This window comes from Eulemur rufifrons, chromosome 19 (genome assembly GCF_041146395.1).
Source record: "Eulemur rufifrons isolate Redbay chromosome 19, OSU_ERuf_1, whole genome shotgun sequence".
In the NCBI taxonomy this organism is placed as follows: domain Eukaryota; kingdom Metazoa; phylum Chordata; class Mammalia; order Primates; family Lemuridae; genus Eulemur; species Eulemur rufifrons.
The window spans coordinates 22436507-22458216 of NC_091001.1; the positions used below are offsets into that span (position 1 = coordinate 22436507).

The 21710-nt window shown below is 36.1% G+C and overlaps 1 protein-coding gene across 1 annotated transcript in view; it reads left to right on the plus strand.

The window, feature by feature from the left end:
* ADGRA3 (adhesion G protein-coupled receptor A3) overlaps positions 1 to 21710 on the plus strand; it is a 113341-nt gene that overhangs the window by 57454 nt on the left and 34177 nt on the right. The window contains exons 5-11 of the mRNA XM_069495362.1: positions 294 to 365; positions 2978 to 3138; positions 5014 to 5227; positions 7467 to 7631; positions 9298 to 9499; positions 10471 to 10626; positions 20987 to 21148. Coding sequence (XP_069351463.1) covers positions 294 to 365; positions 2978 to 3138; positions 5014 to 5227; positions 7467 to 7631; positions 9298 to 9499; positions 10471 to 10626; positions 20987 to 21148 — 1132 coding nt within the window. The remainder of the gene's footprint in view (positions 1 to 293; positions 366 to 2977; positions 3139 to 5013; positions 5228 to 7466; positions 7632 to 9297; positions 9500 to 10470; positions 10627 to 20986; positions 21149 to 21710) is intronic.

The window sequence follows — 21710 nt, forward strand, 5'->3', positions numbered from 1 at the left end:
TTCTAGTGGGAATTCAGAATTTAGACTCACCTAATATTTGATAGAAAAATCCTTATCTAGCATTAATATATTTTTAATAATTTCATTTATTAATTTGTATGAGGTGAAGAGTAATTTTTTCTTCAACTTTGGAGGAAATATTTACTAGTTGTTCTTTCTTTTGTAATCGTTAAAACAACTTTCATGAATTCATTATTTAATGACGATAGGATGCTTTAGAAACATGAAGTAGTATAAAATGATGTATAATTGTATTTTTAGAAGTGGAATTATTTCCTGTTTTTTTTTTCCAGAAACCTTTCAGGGAATTTGTTTTCCTCATTATCTCAAGGAACTTTTGATTATCTTGGCTCATTACGATCTTTGTAAGTAAGAATTTTTTCTCCTGGTTTTATTATCATAACTTTGTTTTTAAAAATTAAAAACATTTATTATATGGTTTGAGGGACTTCATGAGAAAAGTCTTGTCAATTTGCAAAAATTAGAATCTCACTTGAGAGCTGGCAGGCACATTGAAAAACATACAATAAGCATTAATAATGCATTTCCGACTAGGATAACCATTTTCTCCTTAGAATACTATAGTCTATATTTAGAGTAAATAAATTGGTAATTGTTTCTTTTTGACTTTGTTTTCAAATCAGAAAATGTTTTTTGGTCAATTAGTAAAATCCTCAAAGTATAAAATATCCCTTCCTATAAAGAATTTGTAGCACAAATATTTTATACTTTAGAAATTTAATTTTATACTATAACCCGCTGCTCCAAACCAAATTCACAGCTTGTTACAGGTATTTCCAGGGATGTTTATTTAGAATGCCTGCTTTATGAAATCAGTGCAAGATCTTATTTACACAGTTTTCTGTAGCTTTAGAATTGGTTGATTTTTTTTTAAATACTTTTTTGTTAACTGAAAATTGCACAGGAATTACTTTTAAAAGTAACTACTTTCAGATAAACCTTAGTAGATCTCAAACTATAAGTTATACTCATTTATTGGAATTGCAGTTAAATAAAATGTTTTTCAAAGTTTGCTTACAAGTAATTTGTGAGATTGAGTGTCTTTTTCCAGGGAATTCTCAACCAGATTCCTCTGTTCACCATATGCTGACTTCTCCCCTCCTCTCTATTCCTTTTCCACCCATGTCATTTGAATCTCACTTTGGAGTTCTCACTGGAGTGTAGCTAGTAGGTTAGGCTCTCTGCTCACTCCTCGCTGTCACGGCGGGCAGATGTGTGCACCTGGAGAGTCACATTGGATCAGACTCCACCTGGTCTGTCTTTTTAGTGCCACCACCGTTCTTATTCAGAAGGCTGCTTTTGAGCAGGAACATCTCCTTTTGGCATATTTAGTGAGCTCAAGCGATCCATTTCTGCGAAGATTAGGAAATAAAAGGCCTCCAAAGGATAATCTGGCTTTGGAGATTCTGGGCAGCAGGAATGTGGGAAGTATTTTTATCCAAAAAAGGGGGAAAATTGCCAGTGGTTTTACCTGCTAGTGTTAGGAACTGACCAGAAGGTGATGCTTAGTGAGGAGAAGTCAGGTCATCCTTCTGGTATTGTTTTTTAAATTTATTTTCTCTTTGCTGTGTTCCATCCCATCCCCTCCCCCTTTTTTCCTTTTTCTTTCTTTTTTTTTTCCTACCAAAACGAATGTGGTGAACCCTGAGCCAGCACACTAGCTGTGTTAGAAGCTTACATGCTTATATTTGCTCTTTGCACTTTGTTGATTTATTTTTACAGAATATATTGTGTTCTATTTTATATAGTTATATTTATGTTTTGTTTCTCTTGTTACATGATGTCCTCCAGGTTGGCAGGGGCAGTCTCTTCCATTTATTTTTATTAGCTGGACTTACCATAATGGGTGGCATATGGATAGTCAGCACCTAGTAATGTCAGTATTTAAGAGATTATTGGGGCTGGGTGCGGTGGCTCACACCTGTAATACTAGCACTCTAGGAGGCCAAGGTGGAAGGATTGCTTGCACTCAGGAGTTCGAGACCAGTTTGAACAAGAGCCAGACCCCATCTCTACTAAAAATAAAAAAATTATCTGGGTGCAGTAGCGCGTGCCTGTAGTCCCAGCTACTTGGGAGGCTGAGGCAGGGGAGTCACTTAAGCCCAGGAGTTTGAGGTTGGAGTGAGCTATGATGACACCACGGCACTGTAGCCCTGGCAACAGAGTGAGACTCTGTCTCAAAAAAAAAAAAAAAAGATTATTATGCATATATTTTCTCTGTATATCCTTTTTTCTTCTCATATCTAGGTGCCAAATTATAAAGCTTTTTGTCTCATATAAAGACAATTCTCTGTTTTCTTTCATGTCAAGTATGAGATGTTTTTGATTCATTGAGTCTTTATCTTTCAAATTCGTAAATATCTAATGGTGTCACTTGGTGCATAACAGAAAAGTGTCAGAAATAGTCCCCACTCTTGGGGGGTGCTTCCAGTCTAGTTAGGCATATAGAATATAATCATACAAAACAGTCCTGTGTTCCTTTATGTTGCTATTTCACTGTCAAAATAACAGAGTTTATAGGCATTTAGACCAAGAACATGGCAGTGATGCTGAAAAGTTGGGGAATGGTTCAAGATCCAGTGTTAATGCCACATACTTTATGATGAATGGGTAGAAACTTGATAGACAAAAAGGATGGGGATTTGGTATTCCAGCACCCTGAGGTTCAGGAGCTCATTGCACGGAAGAGGGATATCCGACAAGTAGTCTTTGTTTGCATAGCAACTTTCAACTTTGATCAAAAGCAGAGTCCCAGGATCAGTGGGGAACAGTGCTGGGGCCCAGTCCTCTGCAGGTGAGCTCCTCGGAAAGGCAACTCACCAGTTGGCGGTATGTGCCGCAGGCAGATAAGGGTGAGTGGTGGTGTACTTGCCACCCAAAGCGTAAACCGGTATAAAGCAAAAGTGCTATTTAATTTTATTCACCATAATCTCTAATTTGTATTTATATGTTACAGAGAATTCCAGACTGAGTATCTTTTGTGTGACTGTAACATATTGTGGATGCATCGCTGGGTAAAGGAGAGGAACATCACCGTGCGGGACACCAGGTGTGTTTATCCTAAGTCGCTGCAGGCCCAGCCGGTCACAGGCGTGAAGCAGGAGCTCTTGACATGCGGTAAGGGAGGAATCCAAGTGGAGAAATTACTTACCATATTTTGACTTGCTACCGTGTTTTTCTTGATAAAATGTAAAAATCTCTTTACATTTGGATGGAACTGGAGTACAATCATTAATCTTTGTGAATTTGATAATACTTAGTTTATGCCAACAATTAAGCCAGCTGGATTAAAAAACATCATTTTTTTCTGATTGGTCTTTAAGGTAGCTGATGTTTGGTTCTGCATAGCTTTCTTTATGCAAACCAATTTTAAAAAATAACATAGATATTCAGATTTTCTATCAGTTGGCAGATTAGGAATTTGTTGATAGTAGTAAAATCTCAGGGTACACACATAATGTTTTTTGGTGGCAATGTGAATTGATACAACCGTTTTGAAGTATAGTTCACCAATGTGTATCATTGTTCTTAAAAGATTTAATACAGTTAGATCCAGTAATTCTGTGTCTTGGAGTTAATTCTTAGGAAATTATCAGCTATATATGTAAATCTTCAGACTTTGTTTATAAGCATATCCTAAATTCTTGAAAAGTGGGCATTGGCTTAGTTACTTGTGACACATCCATTCAGTGAATGCAACTGTTGAAAATTATGATTTTTAAAGACTGTCTGAAGACATGAGGGAAATAACATTTACTATATGTTAAGTGAAAAAAAAAAAACTCACAAAAACCCCTTACAAACCAAAAATCGTCCTAAAATGATGGAGGGAAATAGATCCTAGTTTAGTCTTTGCATTTGGAAATAAAACAGTCCTATCATACTTTTCCGTTTTGTCTTTATTGTCACTGTTGTTATTTCACAAGCAAAATATGCTCATTGAATGAAAATTAAGATTTTAAGAAACAAATTCTTTGTTAAGAAACAAAGAATTAAAAGCAAAGAGACAAAGCCCATGTTTAACATTTTTATCACTGCAAAATAGCTAATGTTAAGACCTTTTTGCATCATCTTTTGTGCCTTTTCCTATTAATATTTTATCAAAACTATCATCATACTAATAATATTTTGTAACTTCTTTTAAGTTGAAATAATGTAAACTCTGTCATTTAAAATAGATGCATATGAGTCCATTGTATAGATGTAGCCATAATTTAACAACTTCTTTATTACCATAAATGTAGCTTGTTGTTAATTTCTCACTCTATAAATACTGGAATCATAAATTTCTTTGTATATTTTTTTTACATGTTTTCTGGTATGCTTGAGGATACACTACTACTAAATCTAGAATTGTTGTGTTAGACAAGTGGACTAAATATTTTAAAGGCTTTTAATGAGCCAGAAGTATTTGTGTACATTTTTGCTTATATATTTAAAATCTCTCCCTTTTATTTTTCTGGCTGGAAAGAAATGTATCATCTTTTAAAAAGTGATTATAATACATGGACTTTAAAAGATTATTTTCTTTCCTTTTTTAAATATTATAAATTTTCTATAATGAATATGTATTACTTTTAAAACCAGAAACCAGTGTTTTAATCAAAGATAATACAATCTCCAAAGTATATTTTAAAATTATAAATATCAGCATTTACTAATTGCAGATTCCATTCTCTAGATTTAAGTATCATTTGACATCTTGTTCTTTTAGTTCATTTCTGTGATCATCTGTGTTAGTACTGTGATACAACTAAAAGGAACGACGTTAAATGTCAGAACTGAGTATGAAATGGTTTCATTTTAATTTTGCTTTATTTTGTTTTCATCTGTGACTCACTCAGTAGTAGCCTTGTTGGTGTTAGCATTGGAATTCTGGTTACTGAAGAATATTTGTTTTCCTGTTTTTATAGTTTTACATAGAATTTCTATAACTTTTCCTTATGGGGTCTGAAGTGTTTGCTTACTGCATCTTTGTTTTATTGTCTCTAGATCCTCCCCTGGAGTTGCCATCTTTCTACATGACTCCATCTCACCGTCAGGTTGTGTTCGAAGGAGACAGCCTTCCCTTCCAGTGCATGGCTTCGTATATTGATCAGGACATGCAAGTGTTGTGGTACCAGGATGGGCGAATAGTTGAAACTGATGAATCGCAAGGTATCTTTGTTGAAAAGAACATGATTCACAACTGCTCCTTGATTGCAAGGTAAACTTTGTTAGATGAAAAATTGTATCTATGGATTTTATTGATCCTTTTGGAGTTGTAATGTTTAGTAGAATTTGAATTCACAGTTTATCTTCTTGCATTTAAAAGTACAAACATCTGACGTTTTCTTTTCCTGATTATTATTCATCTTCTAAAATTAAATAGCCATCTTCCCATCCAGTTTTGGAAGAAAAAGCTTAATATAAAAGAAAAACGCTTAAAAAGTTAGAGACTTGTTTAAAGTTTTAGAGGGAAAATTTAAACTTTTAGTGCCAAACTTAATTTCTAACCATTTCCTGCTGCTAAGTTTATATTTTTGCTTTTAAGAATCACCTGATTTTTACTCTTTTATCTTGTGATTAATGCTACATTTTAAGATACTTTCTCTCTCCACTTACTAATATAAAAGAATATAACATTGAACTGTCAACCCCATGATTGGTGTACCAAAATGGTTAATTCTAATGAACTTTATAAAATGTCAAAAACAGACTAAGAATATATATGATATTATTACTCACCAGATATTTTATTTTGGTAAAATCTTTACATGTAGACATTGAATTTCTCCCTTGAGTCCAAATTGGCTGCCTTAAAAATTCCTGGAAAAGTTATTACGGTGATTGCTTTTAGACATTGAAAGTTTTACTTAAAGTTATCCAGAAAAATGATTGCAGATTTTGAGATTTAAAGAGAAAGAGGTAGCTTCAGTTTCATCTTCTAAGAAAACTACAAACAGTGATTTCTTTGCTGGTGTCATACTTTGGGATGCTGGGTTTTGGGGCAGTTACTATGGTACAGAGCAAGTACTGTATGTGAATGTCATTTTCAAACAAGAAATGAGTATCATTGTCTGATCTGAATCTGAGGTTTCATTAATTTTGGAGTGTCCAACAGGCACACATAGCCCATTAGGAAGCAGTGTGGTAATTTAAGAGTATAGTAAAAATTTTATTTAAAATTTGTATGTATTATTTTTTCAAATGGCTCCTAAGTTATCAGGACATAGGTACACAGTTTGGGGAATTAATTTAATAAGGGCAATCACCAGAGTTATTTTTGGGGGGCTAGGAGAACCATGAAAAGGTTATCTTGTCAGTGAAGGCTCAATAAACTGAGAAAGTTTGTGAACCCCTGGATTAAGGAATGATTTTCATTACCAAAATTATTTACATATTTCTTTCTAGGTCAGTAAGTTTGACAGACTTTCTGGTTATTTAAATTTAATGTCAAACTATTTTTTGTGTCACTCTATCTTGAAAATATTAATTATAATGTATTGATTTATTTTCCCAACTTAATTACTAAAGATAATAAACACTTTCTTTGATGATTCAAAATATCAAAGTGCCTCAAGTCTTTATTAGATCATTTTCTGTACCCATCAATGATTTAGGAGACCAGACAAATGTGTATTAACTTCAAGACATAATTTTATAAGTTAATTAAAATGATACATGCTTTCTGTCTAATTATTTCTTATCATTTGTGTCTACATAACTGCAAAGCACAATGGGTCATGTGGGGGGAATAAAGGTTAATTGAAGGCTCTGGTATTTGCTCCTTAATTAATAGGTTTTATATTAGAGAATTATGATTTCATCTTGAAAATTGAATTTACTGACAGCTATTTAGAAATACAGCTGTTTTATAAATTGAAATATACTTTACCATAGAAGCTTCCTTTTGGTGAAAGTATTGACTGGTAATTTACTAAATCTTTTTATAGATTTAACTGGTTGTCTGAAGTATAACCCTTCTTCCACAAAATATTTTACCTTAAATATTTTCGTAATTACACACTTGGTAATAGTATTCTCTTTTTTTCATGCTTGGATATTTTCCTGAGACTCTGTGAAAAGATAGATGTGACTTGGAAAGGTCTCCATGTTTTGCTAAAGATTGTACCGTGATGTTTTGCCTTTGGGCCATTCCTGTTCCCTATAGTGTTTGGCTTGCCCTGTTTCTGGAAGGAGAATTCTCAGGCATTATGAGCCATTACACTTTATTCATACTTTATTCATACTTTTCCGATTGTTCTTGCCATTTATTGTAAGGACCCCTTTTCTTGCTTGTCTTGGTTTTCCACTGAAGGACTTAAAAGGAGGGGTCATTTTGTTATTTGCTAGGCCCACAATGTGCATGCAGATGTATTTGCTAAACGAATGATTAAATCCCATATTGTCTCTCTTTTTGCCTAATGATATTTCTTCTCTTTTTAACATCTTTCCTCATGCAGTGCCTTAACCATTTCTAATATTCAGGCGGGATCCACTGGAAATTGGGGCTGTCACGTCCAGACCAAACGTGGGAACAATACGAGAACTGTGGATATTGTGGTATTGGAGAGCTCTGCGCAGTACTGTCCTCCGGAGAGGGTGGTAAACAATAAAGGGGACTTCAGGTCAGTGATGTGGAGAGTGCTGGAAAAGTCTGATTTGCCGCAAATCTTTTTATCCTCAAAGACACATCATTGGTCTTCTATCCTCAGTAACAAAATTTGAGAACCATACATGTATACACATACACATATATCTTTATATGTCTATCTGAGGACTGGCCTCTAGAATGGTATCAGTCACACGTGGAAGTGAAAAAACAAAATAGAGGATGCCCGAGCTGTTACGTGAGACCTTTTGGTTTAAGGATCTCTGAAAGTAGAATCATTTTTAACAAATGGTTTTGTTGTACAAGTTAAGAACTACTGCTTTAGGGAGACATTTTGAATATTCTGCTAAAATAGTCCAAAATTCAAACAGGTTAATGGTATTTTCTGTTTTTTCAAGGGCTCTTTTATGCATGAGCTTTGGAAGGTTTTATTGCTAAGTCACTTTAACTATTGGTGGTTGAGTAGGCATCACAATTAGGAGAAACACATCTCTGATTTTCTTTCCCTATTTAGTTCTTCTGGCAATTAAGCAAGAAGGACTTTGGGAAATGAAAGCTGTTGGGTAGCCTAAAACTTGGGGAGCCATTGGAATCCCAGGTGGGTTTGTTGAATTCTGTTAAGATAAGCAGAATGACTTACACTATTTTTTTTTTTTTTGGTAGGAAGTTTAGAATTTGTGAGAGGTAACAACTTTTACTTTAGACTCACCTTACTTTCAAATTTGTTTTAAAACATCTTTATTATTTACTTGATATTTTTTATGTTCAGGGATTTTAATAATGAGTTTATAGTTCATATAAAGGAAGGGAAATATGTTCCTTTTTAAAGCAACATAAAGATCATTTAATACCCAGTTGGCATTGTCTCTAATGGATTCTGTTGTTTCTTCCTGGCTGTAACCCCAATATTTCAAGGGTGAGAAGACCCTTTGGTGTTATTCTTTCAAATCCAAGGTGAAGAAGCAATGATAACTTCTTTACTCAGCTAGTTTGTCATTACTTTTTTTTTGGTACTTAAAAAATAATTATCCTTGACATGAGTATATGGAAATCAACATTTATTATTGCCAGTGAATAAGTCTTTTATGTAGATTAACTATTGATCTATAATATTTATGTTGCATTCTTTAAAATGATATTCATAACATTTGTCAATTTTGTTACATTCAGCATCTTTTTGAAAATAATCCAATATGATGTTTACTGTCTATGGTGGATTTTCTGGTTTACTCATGGTTTTTGAGTGCTTTACACTTTTAAATATAGAAGCAACATGTAAATGTTTAACTGATTAATGAAGTATTTATCTTTTGAAACTCCTTGAGATATTAATATTATACAATTAAATGCCCACTGATAAGATTTAGTTTAGTGTTGCTTGATCTATTTATGTAGTTTTTGATAATGAATTCTATTTTGGTGTGACTGACATTATAATTTAGTGGTTCCTATGATATGTATCAGCTATAATTGTATTAAATGTGTTCAATTTCACTTTTGGTTTTGGAGAAATAGAGCTCAAATAACAAAGTTTTCACTCAACCGAGTTTCGGTGATCCGTGTCAAGAGGGTTGTATTGACACGATGTGTCCTAATCTTTGATTTTTTTCCTTCACTGTTATTACACTTGATGTACGTCTGTTATGTAGGTTTTCTTATACTATTTTGTGTCGTCTCTCTAGGTGGCCCAGAACATTGGCGGGCATCACTGCCTATCTGCAGTGTACTCGGAACACCCACGGCAGTGGGATATATCCCGGAAACCCACAGGATGAGAGAAAGGCTTGGCGCAGATGTGATAGAGGTGGCTTTTGGGCAGATGATGATTATTCTCGCTGCCAGTATGCAAATGATGTCACTAGAGTTCTCTATATGTTTAATCAGGTAACTAGAATATCTTCAGATTCACTCAGGTCATGGACAAAACATTGTATTCAAACCAAATAAGTAAGATTTTTTTTTTTAAGAACTAGGTAAAGTAAAAGAATTTGGTGTTTTTACTTCCATTGACTTACCTCTGTTCAGGATCAGGTCTAATCTTAACCCATAGTCAGGGCCCTCTCAGGAGTCCTTTTTCCTTTCCAGTCACTGCCTGACTTTGTGTCTTTATTTGAATACTTTTATTATCTGTTTCCACCGGACAAAATGCCAACCATCCTTCAAGTCCACGTGAAAGTCACCTCTTGGATTCCTTTTATAATTCCTTTGTCAAAAGTGATCCTTTAGAACTTGCACTACTCATATATCTTTTATCTTTGCTTCTGTTCTTTTTAAACCTTACCAGACTATAAGCAAGTGGAAGATGGCGTCTGTGTAATTTATTTTCTTTTGTTCCTTAGCACCTAGTATATGGTGGTTTTTGCAATGGTTGGTGCGAAGTCAGTGTTTGAGTCAATAGATAAACAAATGTAAAACATTACTGGCAATGCATGGCAATGAAGATGAGTGCTAAATAAGTAGTTCTTACTTTTGTGTGGTAGGAGTTCCAGGGGAGGCATTGATCACTCCCAGCTGGAGTACTCGAAAAGGCTTTATTAAGCAATTGAGATTGAGATATGTGTAGAATTTGGAAAAGCAGAGAAAAGATAGATGGTGCAATATGTTAACTTGATGCATTTTTATGTATTATTGTGTTTCATTCCAAATTAAAAAAAAAATTCCCTGAAGTTCATTTCCATTAAGATTCTAGTTTTCTTGGGATGAAAAAGACTTTTTTTAATAAGGCCGTCATCATTCAATATAAAGAGTTTTTAAATTCATTGCTGTGTTTTAAAATGCAAAGTTAAAATGTCAGAATTTGTTTGATCATTTTGCTAATGATTATTTTATTGATCATTTCTGCCTTTTAAATGCAGATGCCCCTCAATCTTACAAATGCTGTGGCAACAGCTCGACAACTACTGGCTTACACCGTGGAAGCAGCCAACTTTTCTGACAAAATGGATGTTATATTTGTAGCTGAAATGATAGAAAAATTTGGAAGATTTACGAAGGAGGAAAAATCAAAAGAGGTATTTAAGTTCAGATTTACAGTAAACAGTATCAACAAATGATAATGGGATAGATTCGAATCTATATTTTTAAAGTCTATTTATATTTGTTACATTTGAACTAAATAGGCTTTTAAATTTCCACAGTTGTTTTGTTTTTTTTTTTTTGTTTTTTTTTTTTGAGACAGAGTCTCACTCTGTTGCCCAGGCTAGAGTGAGTGCCGTGGCGTCAGCCTAGCTCACAGCAACCTCAAACTCCTGAGCTCAAGCGATCCTCCTGTCTCAGCCTCCCGAGTAGCTGGGACTACAGGCATGCGCCACCATGCCCGGCTAATTTTTTCTATATATATTTTTAGCTGTCCATATAATTTCTTTCTATTTTTAGTAGAGATGGGGTCTCGCTCTTGCTCAGGCTGGTCTCGAACTCCTGAGCTCAAACGATCCGCCCACCTCGGCCTCCCAGAGTGCTAGGATTACAGGCGTGAGCCACCGCGCCCGGCCCACAGTTGTTTTGTTGAGAAACTTCTATCAGGTTTTAGTCTGAAATGTTGGTTCTTAGTGCACCCATGGCTGAAGAATGACCAGTCACATCAAAGTAAGTCAAGCATGAAAATGAGGTTTATTAAGGATAGAAAGATAGGATTATAGGGCAAGAGCAAGATGTAGGTTTGCAGAGCATGACACATGTGCCACAGAAGATGACTGGACCCATGTCACAGCAAAGAAAAAGCAAAAGGAAGGACACACACACATACAAAAAAACAACCTGGTGTGGTCTGCGTCTTGTTTTATAGTGCCCAGATTGGGACCTCCCGCGTGGTTCAGACATCACCCTGGAACCACTTTGACTGGACAGTTGGGAGCTGCATGACCTGAGTCTCACTGCACATGCAAATATCCCACGAGCCTTTCTGAAAGCCCACTGGTGGGGAGTGAATCGCAGCAGCGACCCACTTTTATCCCTGGGAGACCCAGAATCCCTCACTATCTACTAACACTTCTGCCTTTTCTGTTATGGTGCCCTGTTTGTTGTTGGGAGGAATAGAGGGGAACTGTCAGTTCTTGGACATTAAGGTCCCGTGATACAGCAGAGGTAGCTGATGAGAAAGCAGTGTTCTGCCTCCACATGGTGGGTTGGCCACGGCTGCCTAGCTCGAGTCTTCTGGGATTTCTCTTCTCCACATAGATATGTGCTCATCTTTCTTAATGTGAATATTAGTCACCCAGAGCTCGTGTTAAATTGTTTAATAGTCTGTGTGTCCTGGAGAAATGATAAGCTGTTGAGGAACTTTCTTGAAATGATTGGAATATACAAGTCATAAAAATTTAGTGACTTTGAAAAGGGGTGCATTTCAATGGGGCCATATTAAAACTGTGATATGCTTGTTAACATGATATCCTTTAGGGGGAAAAAATTGATAACCACAGTTTTCAGAATGATTAAGCAGCAAAACAGTTTTGTATAATTTTTAAGAGGCAGAATTAATATAGTTTTAAGCTTTAAGTTTCGAGCTACTTGAAAACTTTATAGGTACTATTTTTTTGGTGATATAATCACTTAAACAGACATGAATTTTAGAAGTAAGGGAATCTAGATCAGGTCTTAAACTGAAGCCCAGTGAAAATTAAGAATGTGTCCAAGATTATATATTTAGGTTACACCAGGCCTAAAAACAGAATTTAAGAGCCCTGATTCTAATCCAGAAAAGTTTTCTACAGTATCACATTTACTTTCTAGTACAATGTTGTCCTATCATGCTATTCTAAAAGTATTCTGTATACAACTGTGGGGAAAACACTAAACAAAGTATATATTTCTTTATGTAGGATATCTCAGATCCATTAATGTTGCAAAAGGTAAAAAAATATGCCTTGTTTTCCTAGACTGTTTACCCAAGGGATTTTTTTTGTTTTCTTTTTTTTTTTTTGATAGAATATCTGTTAGTATCTTGCATTTTGGTAATAAGTTTGGAACTGTGGCCTTAGTATGTTAGGCATTTTAATTGATAGGTCGTGGTTATTAAAGGAAGGCAAATAGGTCTATATATTATTACATAAATGGGCCACTTCACTTGACTGACGACAAGATGTTTCAGCATTGTTATCTGAACTTCAGAGACCATGATTTTCTAATGAGTTTTTTGCTACTTGACTGTGTCTCTGGACCACAGCCTGCTTTCCTGTGGGAAATTTTCTTAGCACTGGGAGCAGCCATTTGGATTCCGACTCAGTGATAATGTTGCTCTCCATTGCTGCAGACAATCACAAGTTAGCTGTCCGCAGGATTAGCAGTCATTTCTGGAAGTGGAATGTTTCAAGTTACTAGAATAATTGTAATGACATTTGGAATGTGGACATTGAAAATGATTTGCCCTGGTTTTTATTCCCATGCCGCCCTGTTTTGATGTGAGGAAGCTTTGCTCACTTCCCAACTTGAGACGAGCAACGTGGTGCCCAGAGGTGTACGTTTAACTGTTTGCCACTGTGTGGAATGAACCAGCTGCTGTGTGGATATGCTCTTAGGTGGAAGCATCTTATTGAACTGGAAATAAACATGATTTCATGAGTTATTAATTAAGTATGGGCCCTTTCTTCGTTTTTCAAATGGGGATGATATCTTGCAAAGTTTGTGTGCACAAACTTTATGTTAAACTTTCCTGTTTAACACAAAGTTTGTGTGCTTGAGTGAGAAAATGCATAAATGAGAAAATGATTGCAAAGCTTGGATATAATTTTATAAGTTTCTCAAATGTAACATTCATAAGGTTCTGAAATATAACATTCTTACAGTATCAAAAGCTAAGAAGGAAATCCTTTTAAAAAAATCACAAGTGCTTCAGTGACGTATCTAAAAATTTAGTTTGAAGATGATTGCTGTCACTTTTACCAGTTAACATAGGACATACCAGTTATGGTTATCTTTTGGAGCAAGTGATGCCAACTCATTAAATATAAATAGGAAAAAGAGAGGAAAAATAAGATTGAATGATTGAGGTATAAATGTAATATTAATATTTCCTGTGATTCACTGACTGACATCTTATACAGTTCTTTGGAAACTTAAACCACAGGCCATAGCTCTCACCATTTATTAATACAGTGAAAAGAAATTATGAGGCTTAAAGACTTCATTTTAAGTTAATGACCACAGCATAAAATTATGCTAAGGTATCCTAAAATGCATATAGCGTTAGATAGACAAATAATTAAAATGATTTTTTTTATTATGTCCAAAAGTTATTCTGCTATGGATAATTTCAGAACTAAAATATTGCAAGGCAATTGCTTTTCAATCTGCAATTGGGTCTAGCCAACACAAGCCATGCACTCTTTTCTCAAGATAGGTACTAAAAACTATCAAACTGCCAGATCTAAATGATGTATTTAGTGGAGTCTTTTAAAAACAGCTGAAGATTGTCTGTCAGGCAACACAAGTGTCTGTTTCATATTTACTAGAGCGATTGTTCTTATGAAAACAATATGTATCCATTTTAGAGGATGAAAAAGTATATAAAGATTAGATTTGGTGATGCTTTATGGCCCCTCACTGTTCTCTCTTTTTAAATATATGAGATACACACCTTATACTTGTTTACTGCTAAGTTCATTTAGCAATTTTTTATGTGTAAATTTAAAAAATATATAGCTTTTTCATTTATTCATTTTAAAATATAATCACTTCTGTATTGACAGTTACGATTCTTTTTTATTGTTAGCATTTCTAATGTTTTCTTCTTTTTTTCTTGATCCTTTGGGCCAGACATTTCTCTATTATTAAGCTTCTCAAAGACCCAGGGTCTGGCTTTGCGATCCTCTCTAGAACGTTGTTTCTCAAACTTAAACGTGGGTCAGAATAACCTGGTGCATTTGTTAAACACAGAGATTGTTGCCCTGAGTTTCCTCCCCATTCCCAGTTTCTGATTTAGTAAGTCTGAGATTGGTCTGAGAACTTGCATTTCTAGTTAGTTCCAGGTGGTACTGAGGCAACACGTCTGGCTTTGAGAACCACTGCAGTGTCTTCCTTTTCTATTGTTATATTGCTTTTTAAAAAACTTTTTTTCTTTGGGTTTAACTTTTTGGGAACTTTTTTATTGGGAAATTCTAAAGTACAGGAAAGAGAATGTTGTCGTTAATACCTATGTTGTACCTCCCGCCTAGCTTCAACAATACGATAAATCCTGACTTAAGGTCACAGAGAGGTGTCTGGAAACTGTGACTTCAACTGAAATGATGTATAATGAACCAATTATTCCATAGTCTAACTGACATAAACAAGAGTTAAGTTCCTATGGCATGTTTCTGGTCACAAAAACATCACTAAACTTCTAAATAAAGACCCCAAACTCTTCTAATATTAAACATTGAAGTAAGTGTGAGGTCTACATGCATTTAAGAAAGATTAATAAAAACAAGTAAGATTATTTCCCCATTTATTCCAGTTCAGGCTTGTAGGGTGGCTGGAGCCTGTCCCTGCAGCTCAGGGTGCAAGTCTAAAACCAGCCCTGGACAGGACACTGTCCCATCATCGCAGGACACACACACACACACACACACACACGCACGCACGAACTGATTCACCTACTGTGCACAGCTTTGGGATGTGGGAGAAAACCGAAATATGCCTGGAGAACCCAGAGAAAACCCACAAAGATGTGGGGAGAACATGTAAACTCCACACAGACAGTGGCCCCAACCGGGAATCCTTTTTTTTTTTCTCATCAACATTATAACCAAAATGCCATTGAACAAAACAACATTATTCAATGACTTGCTGTACTTACCAATCTTGTTTATCCCGTCCACTCTTCCCTTCCCCTCCCCTCCGTTCTTCCCTCCCTTTCTCTCTTCCTTTCCTTCCCTTTCCTCCCCTTCCCCTTCCCCCTCTCCTTCCCCTTTCCCTGTCCCTACCTCTCTCAGTGCTGGAACATTTAAAAGCAAATTCTAGATGTCGTATTTCATTCATAATTTTTCTAAAATAAACAATTTTAAAAATTGCTATTATATCACCAGAATTAGATACAGGTGTTTAATATCATCAAATACGTGATCTGTGATCAATTTTCCTTGATAATGATTTCTTAAAAATGTGGACCTTGTGTCTGGTTACTTTACTGAATTCATTCGTATCGGTTCGCGGTTGGTTATCTGGTCTTTCCTAGACAGACAGTTCTGTCGCCAGCAAATAATAATTGGTTTTTCTGTTTCTATACAAAATATATTCCTCTATTTTTATTTATTTATTTTCTGCTTATACAGTGGTGGGGACTTCCGGAACAGTGTCGATAAAAGTTGGTGACAAGGGGTGTTAATGAGAATGGCCTAATGTATCATTAAGTGTGATATTTGTTTGCTTCTGCCAAGTGTTCAGGGCCAATACCAGGGTAGGGGGCTGAGTTTGAAATTAATTCTTAGCTTGAGGTTTTTCAGTCCACAATGTTAGTGTGAAGTCCGACCTGTGTGAAGGTTGACTTGTGTTTACAAATTGTCGGAGAAGAAATTTTTTTACTTCCTTCTGCTTCTTGCCCAGGTCCAGACAGGCCTGTTCCTTGCTCTCCCCTTCTGTGAGGTTGTATTACTGCTGGTTGGGCCTGAGGCCGGAGGTGGTGTTCCCTTTTGGATTATCAGCTTTGCAGTAGAGGGTCTTCTCCCATCAGGCCTGTGTGGGCACAGCCTATGACGTCAAAGTGTAGCTTGTGGTCATCAGAATTCAACGTCTGAGCTCTTTGAATTCCTGCTGTTATTTTGCGGTTGTGCTCTGGAGAAGTCTTTATTTTCTTACTATTTATTGATGCATTTACAAAGATAACTATTTCCCTTCAGCATTTTTCACTGTTCACAGGAGAGTTGTCCAGAGAACTGAGCCCTCCATATTCCAGAAGGCGAAATGCCCGTACATTTTTGTAATCTCATGTATCTCAGTAATACCTTAGGACAGAATCAGTGTTTTTGTGATTTTATCCTTTAATATATGAGATATTCACAGCTTAGCTCAATTACAACTAAATTTACTGCTTAATGTTTTTTTTTAAACATATAGACTTTATGAGGATCTGGCATGAGATGTGATAGAAAAATTATGATTATTACATGATCAAAGAACTACTGCTATGCCCCACTAGGTACTGCCAGTCAAGAAAGGCATTTTCTGTGCAACACTATTCTCAGCCTCTTTTCCCCTTTTCCCTTCCCACCCATTTCTTCAGTTCCTCCATCATTGTCCTCGTCATTCTCTTTACTTCTACGCCACAATAAATCAGAGCTTTAATCTTTGCCATAGTCCTGGTGATGATCACGAGACACTTGTTGAATGTTGAATAATTAACTAAGCAAGCTGCTCAGAAGCCATCAGTGGGATCTTGTGGCACTGAGGACATAGACACCACTAAGAGTGACATAAATACACTTTTAAAACTTGACTTGCAAAGCAGAGCAGTTACTGCGTTAAAAGTAATCAGGATAATAACACACCTTGAGATAGGTATGATCTCAGTATTATACTTAATTTGTAACTTGGAAACTATTATGAGGATTACTTGAGCTTCAGTATTATCAGCTGCGATGATGATGATGATGTTGATGTCATGTTTGGACCACTTCTCCTCTACTTTTCATCTTTATATTAACTGTCCCCAAACCATTACCTGGCTTGCTGCCCCACCTGCACACGTGACTGGTTATTAGAATTGACCAAAAGGTCCCTTGCTGCTCTGTGCTTGAAAATATAAATACGAGGACTTTATAAGAGAATAAACTTGAGTCTTAGGCTAATTTGCTCAGGAACATCTAAACTTGTAAGTGACAGACTTGGAATCCTAGCCCAAGAGTATTTAACTCCAAGGCACATAAATATTCTGTCTTCAGTGTTAAACACTATGGATTAAACTTAAATATCAAGTTTAGTTTATCTGTTATATATTTAATATAACATATCAGGAAATCATTAAATTTACAAATGAGTTTGATCTAATTTTGATGAAAATCCTAAGCCATATATATGTTAAGAAGAATATGAAATATCCTATCTGATACAACAAATGACATTGAACACTTCCGTTGTTACTAATGTAGCGTTTTTGTTTCTTCACTGTTTTGTCTTTGATAAAGTACATTCTCGTGTATTTTCAGTTGGTCCTCATGCTTTAGTGAGACAGGTGCAAGAGCAGGTGTGCGATTCCTTCTGACCCTTTTGTGGCGGGAGCGGCCTTCAGGGAATGAGGCCAAGGAGAAATACGATGCCTTCTAGTGCTGGTTGCAGTTTTTAAACTATCTTTGTGTGTCAGGTTTCAGGAATACTTTTTTAATCCAATGTAATTTTTCATGCATTGTTATCCCTTTTGTGTCCTTTTTTGCCACTGTGACGGATTCAGAACTACTTCTATAACCAAGCTACAGAAGCATATAGCATTTTATGATTATCTGCTCTAGGGAATATTTTGGTAACAAATCCTTTTCCTCAGTTCTTAGCCATTTGGAGTGAAATAATGAGAAAAAGAGGTTGTTCTCAGCTAAGGCAATCTCTCTTGTTAGCGCTGTATCTTCTTAGAGGTATTTCTCTTCTTTACAATTATTAACACAAGTTACATTTCTTTACTGGTGTTATCTAGTGGGGCATAGCAGTATTTTTTTGATCACTTAATAATCATGATTTTTCAGGAGAGATGACATGTCTATGAAGCCTCATGTCAGGTCCTTATAAAGTCCATTTGTTTAAAACTTCAAAAAAGTATTAATGTGTTTAGTTGTAATTGTGCTAATCTGTAAACACCTCATATAGTTCAGTGGTATTTTAGAGTAGAGTGAATATTTTTGTTTCTTTTGTCTTTTAAGGTTTTATAGCCAATAGGAACTTCATTTTTATGCCATACAGCATATTTTACCATGTCATCTCTTTTACCTATTTTTGTGTAAAAACTTTAAATAACAATAAGTTAGAATAATAGACAAAAATTTAGCCAAGTTATTCTAGCTACTCTGAATTCCCATTAAGAGGGACTTATTAGTTCAACATCTGTATAAAGGGCTGATTGTGACAGATTCAAGAGTCACTATCCTTCATAACTCCAGAAATATCAGCTTCTAGTAGAATGACATCCACCTGCATACCTGTTTGTTTGCAGGAAAATTACTAGGATGCTAATCTTCCAATGAGTTGTATAAAATGAAGCAGCTGAGGCTTCTGTTAATACAACGCTTGACTGTAGACTCTTCTTAATTCTCTGTCAGCTGATCCTCTTAATGTCTTGGTTTGGGGGGAAAATACCCCTTGAAAATGTGTGAGTCCATTAAAATAAGTTGTTTGGATTAAATTTCATTACTCTCCAGCATGTGTTATTCAGCTCATTTTCTTCATGGCAGTTATCACAGTCTAAATCACTTTTTAAAAATGAGTTTACCTGTTTCTGTTCTATTTTCTTCACTAGACTAAAAGCTTGAAGCTAGAGTTTGTTTCTTTCACTACTATAGCTCCACTGCTCAGGATGGTGTCTGGCTCACACTGGCCCTCAATACATATTTAGTCAGTGAACTGTTGCAAATAAATGATAATAACGAGGATTTTAAGCAAACATCTATAAACATTGGATAAATGAACATTGACAGCTACTGACTTCAATACCAGGTCTTACAGTAGTGAATAAAGGTATAAATATAATTAAGACGTTGTGTTGTTCCTGCCCTCAAGGTGTTTATCTTGGAAGTAAAATAAGGAAATAATTATGCTCTACTATGGTAAGGGCAGTACAAAGTTGAGCAGCTTCTTAAAATTGGTGGGCAGGTGAGACTTTACAGAGGGTGAAAGGCAGTTTTGTTGGGTGCATTGGTCCTGTTTATATATGAACACAGACTTAAAAATGCAACCCTCTTCCCACTTCTTCAGGAGCCTGTCATCTTAAAAAAGAAGCCTATTTTGGGATTGAAATGGTGGGGAAAAAAAACAACAACAAAGAAGCAATAAAATAACAAGAAGAGCCAACATTTTTTGAGTGCCGGGCATGGTTTCAGAAACTTTGTATTTATTATTAGAATTTAATCTTCACAATATTCAGAAAAGGCGGGACTGTTATTCTAGAGAGGTGGACAGGTGAAGTCTCCAGCCCAGGTCGTGGCCAGCATTTGAAGCTCTGTTCCTCACCCCTGAACTTGTTGTAGTTGCTTTGCCCCATGGTTCTAGGGTTGGGATCTGGTGGATTTCCACAGACCATCTTCTTTGTAAAGTGAACCAGGGTGGGATGGAGTGAACATCTTCCAGCCCACCTTAGCCCTTTTAATTATGCATCTTATGAGTGTCTTGAATGCAGAACAGGATTGAAATCTCAGTTGGGATCTTCTGGGATGATCAAAAGACATCTGTTAACACAGCCCTGGCTTTCTGGCTTGGCGTTGGGGCTTAATGCCTTTTACTGCTTACTTCTTGATTAGAGGAGCAGCCAGCTGCAAATCCTCTGATCCTGCCTCTGGACTGTTTTTGTTGTTGTTTCTGCCACAGATCTCCCCCTCATGAACATTCTGCTCAGTACAAAACCCTCTCGACACCGACACCGGTATGTCTCGTTAGCCCTGAACTTCAGTGCGTTTCTCTGAGGTGGGACATACAAGTCACAGCAAACAGTAGTCAGTCGACTTTTCACTAGCATTGCCTGACAGATGTTTACATCTGTAAGTTATGAAGAAGAGAGCTAATGCAAAGCATCTATGATGCTTTTACTTGTTTCATAAATGAAACAAGTAAAACAAGCAGTGGAAAAGTGAGCATCTCTTAGAATTCATTTATTTCAGGGCACTGGATCTTAAATCATTCATTGAGTTGGGAGAAAGGGAAGAAGTTCATCTAAGTAGAAGAAACCACATATACCAGGGACAGAGTTGTGAGATCACACAACAAATACAGGAAACTCCTGGTAGTTGGACGTGGCTAGGATTTTGAACGTGACAGGAGACTAAAGAGGTAGAAAGTGTGTATTTCTTCATGATAATAGAGTCTGATTTAAGCTAATCCTTACACAAAAAGAAGTATATATAAATGGTTTTCTGGACAAAGAGTTGCAGTCTTTTTATTCTGAGATCATATGACATCTTTTCCTTCTCTAATAATTAGTCCAATTGCCTTTCCTTTTCTCCCTTTGCAATATGTACTACAGTTCTTTCAGCAGAGACGTGGTGGCTACTGGAGTACACAGTTTTGAGCTAAATGTTACCAAATGGCTGTAATTGAAGGTGCTGTTCATATCTGAAGATGTTTCAATGAGAAACAAGGAAAGTGCCTGTTGGGTTTTCCTATGAAAATTTAGTCTGAAGCCATTCTCACTGTCTCATTAGGATTTCGATTCTACAAAGCAGCCTGTGTTGGTTTGAAAGATCTTTCTTCTTTCTCCTGCACTCCTAGCTGGGCGATGTGATGGTTGACATTGCAAGTAACATCATGTTGGCTGATGAGCGTGTCCTGTGGCTGGCACAGAGGGAAGCTAAAGCCTGCAGTAGAATCGTCCAGTGTCTGCAGCGTGTCGCCACATACCGGCTGGCCAATGGCGCTCATGTTTATTCAACAGTAAGTGTAACATTACCATTGACTTCCAAGGGAAAAAATGCATTTAAAGGAACTCTAACCCCAAAGAGATACAGGTCTCTTCTCCTTTATGGGGCGGGTGTTTTCTCTTACTGCTGGTTATTACAGAATTTCCCTTTCTCAGACATTTTAAAAGTTAATTTTGCTTTTGAGTAGTGTTTTCTTGCTAACTGGAAAACATTTTGTTACTCTGTAATTTGAATAGTTTTCACCATCTAATCCACTGAAACCATTTTTACTATGAAAATTGGAACACTACAGTATTACCCCACTGGCACTCATATCTGAGCCAATACATTCTGTCATGGGCCCTGAAGGATGTTTTGGGAGAATGCCTGATGGCTTGCCCAGGCTTCAGCCTCAAAAGAGAACTGGGATGCCCTCCAACACATGGGAAGCTATTGGCATTTTCAGTCAATCCCACTCTTGGGATAATGAGTTATTAATAAGTAATGATCATTCAATTAAATAGTATTAAATTTTATTTACGCTAAATTGAACTCTTGTAAATTTCTTGGTGTGTGCTGCTTACATTCTGTCCTAA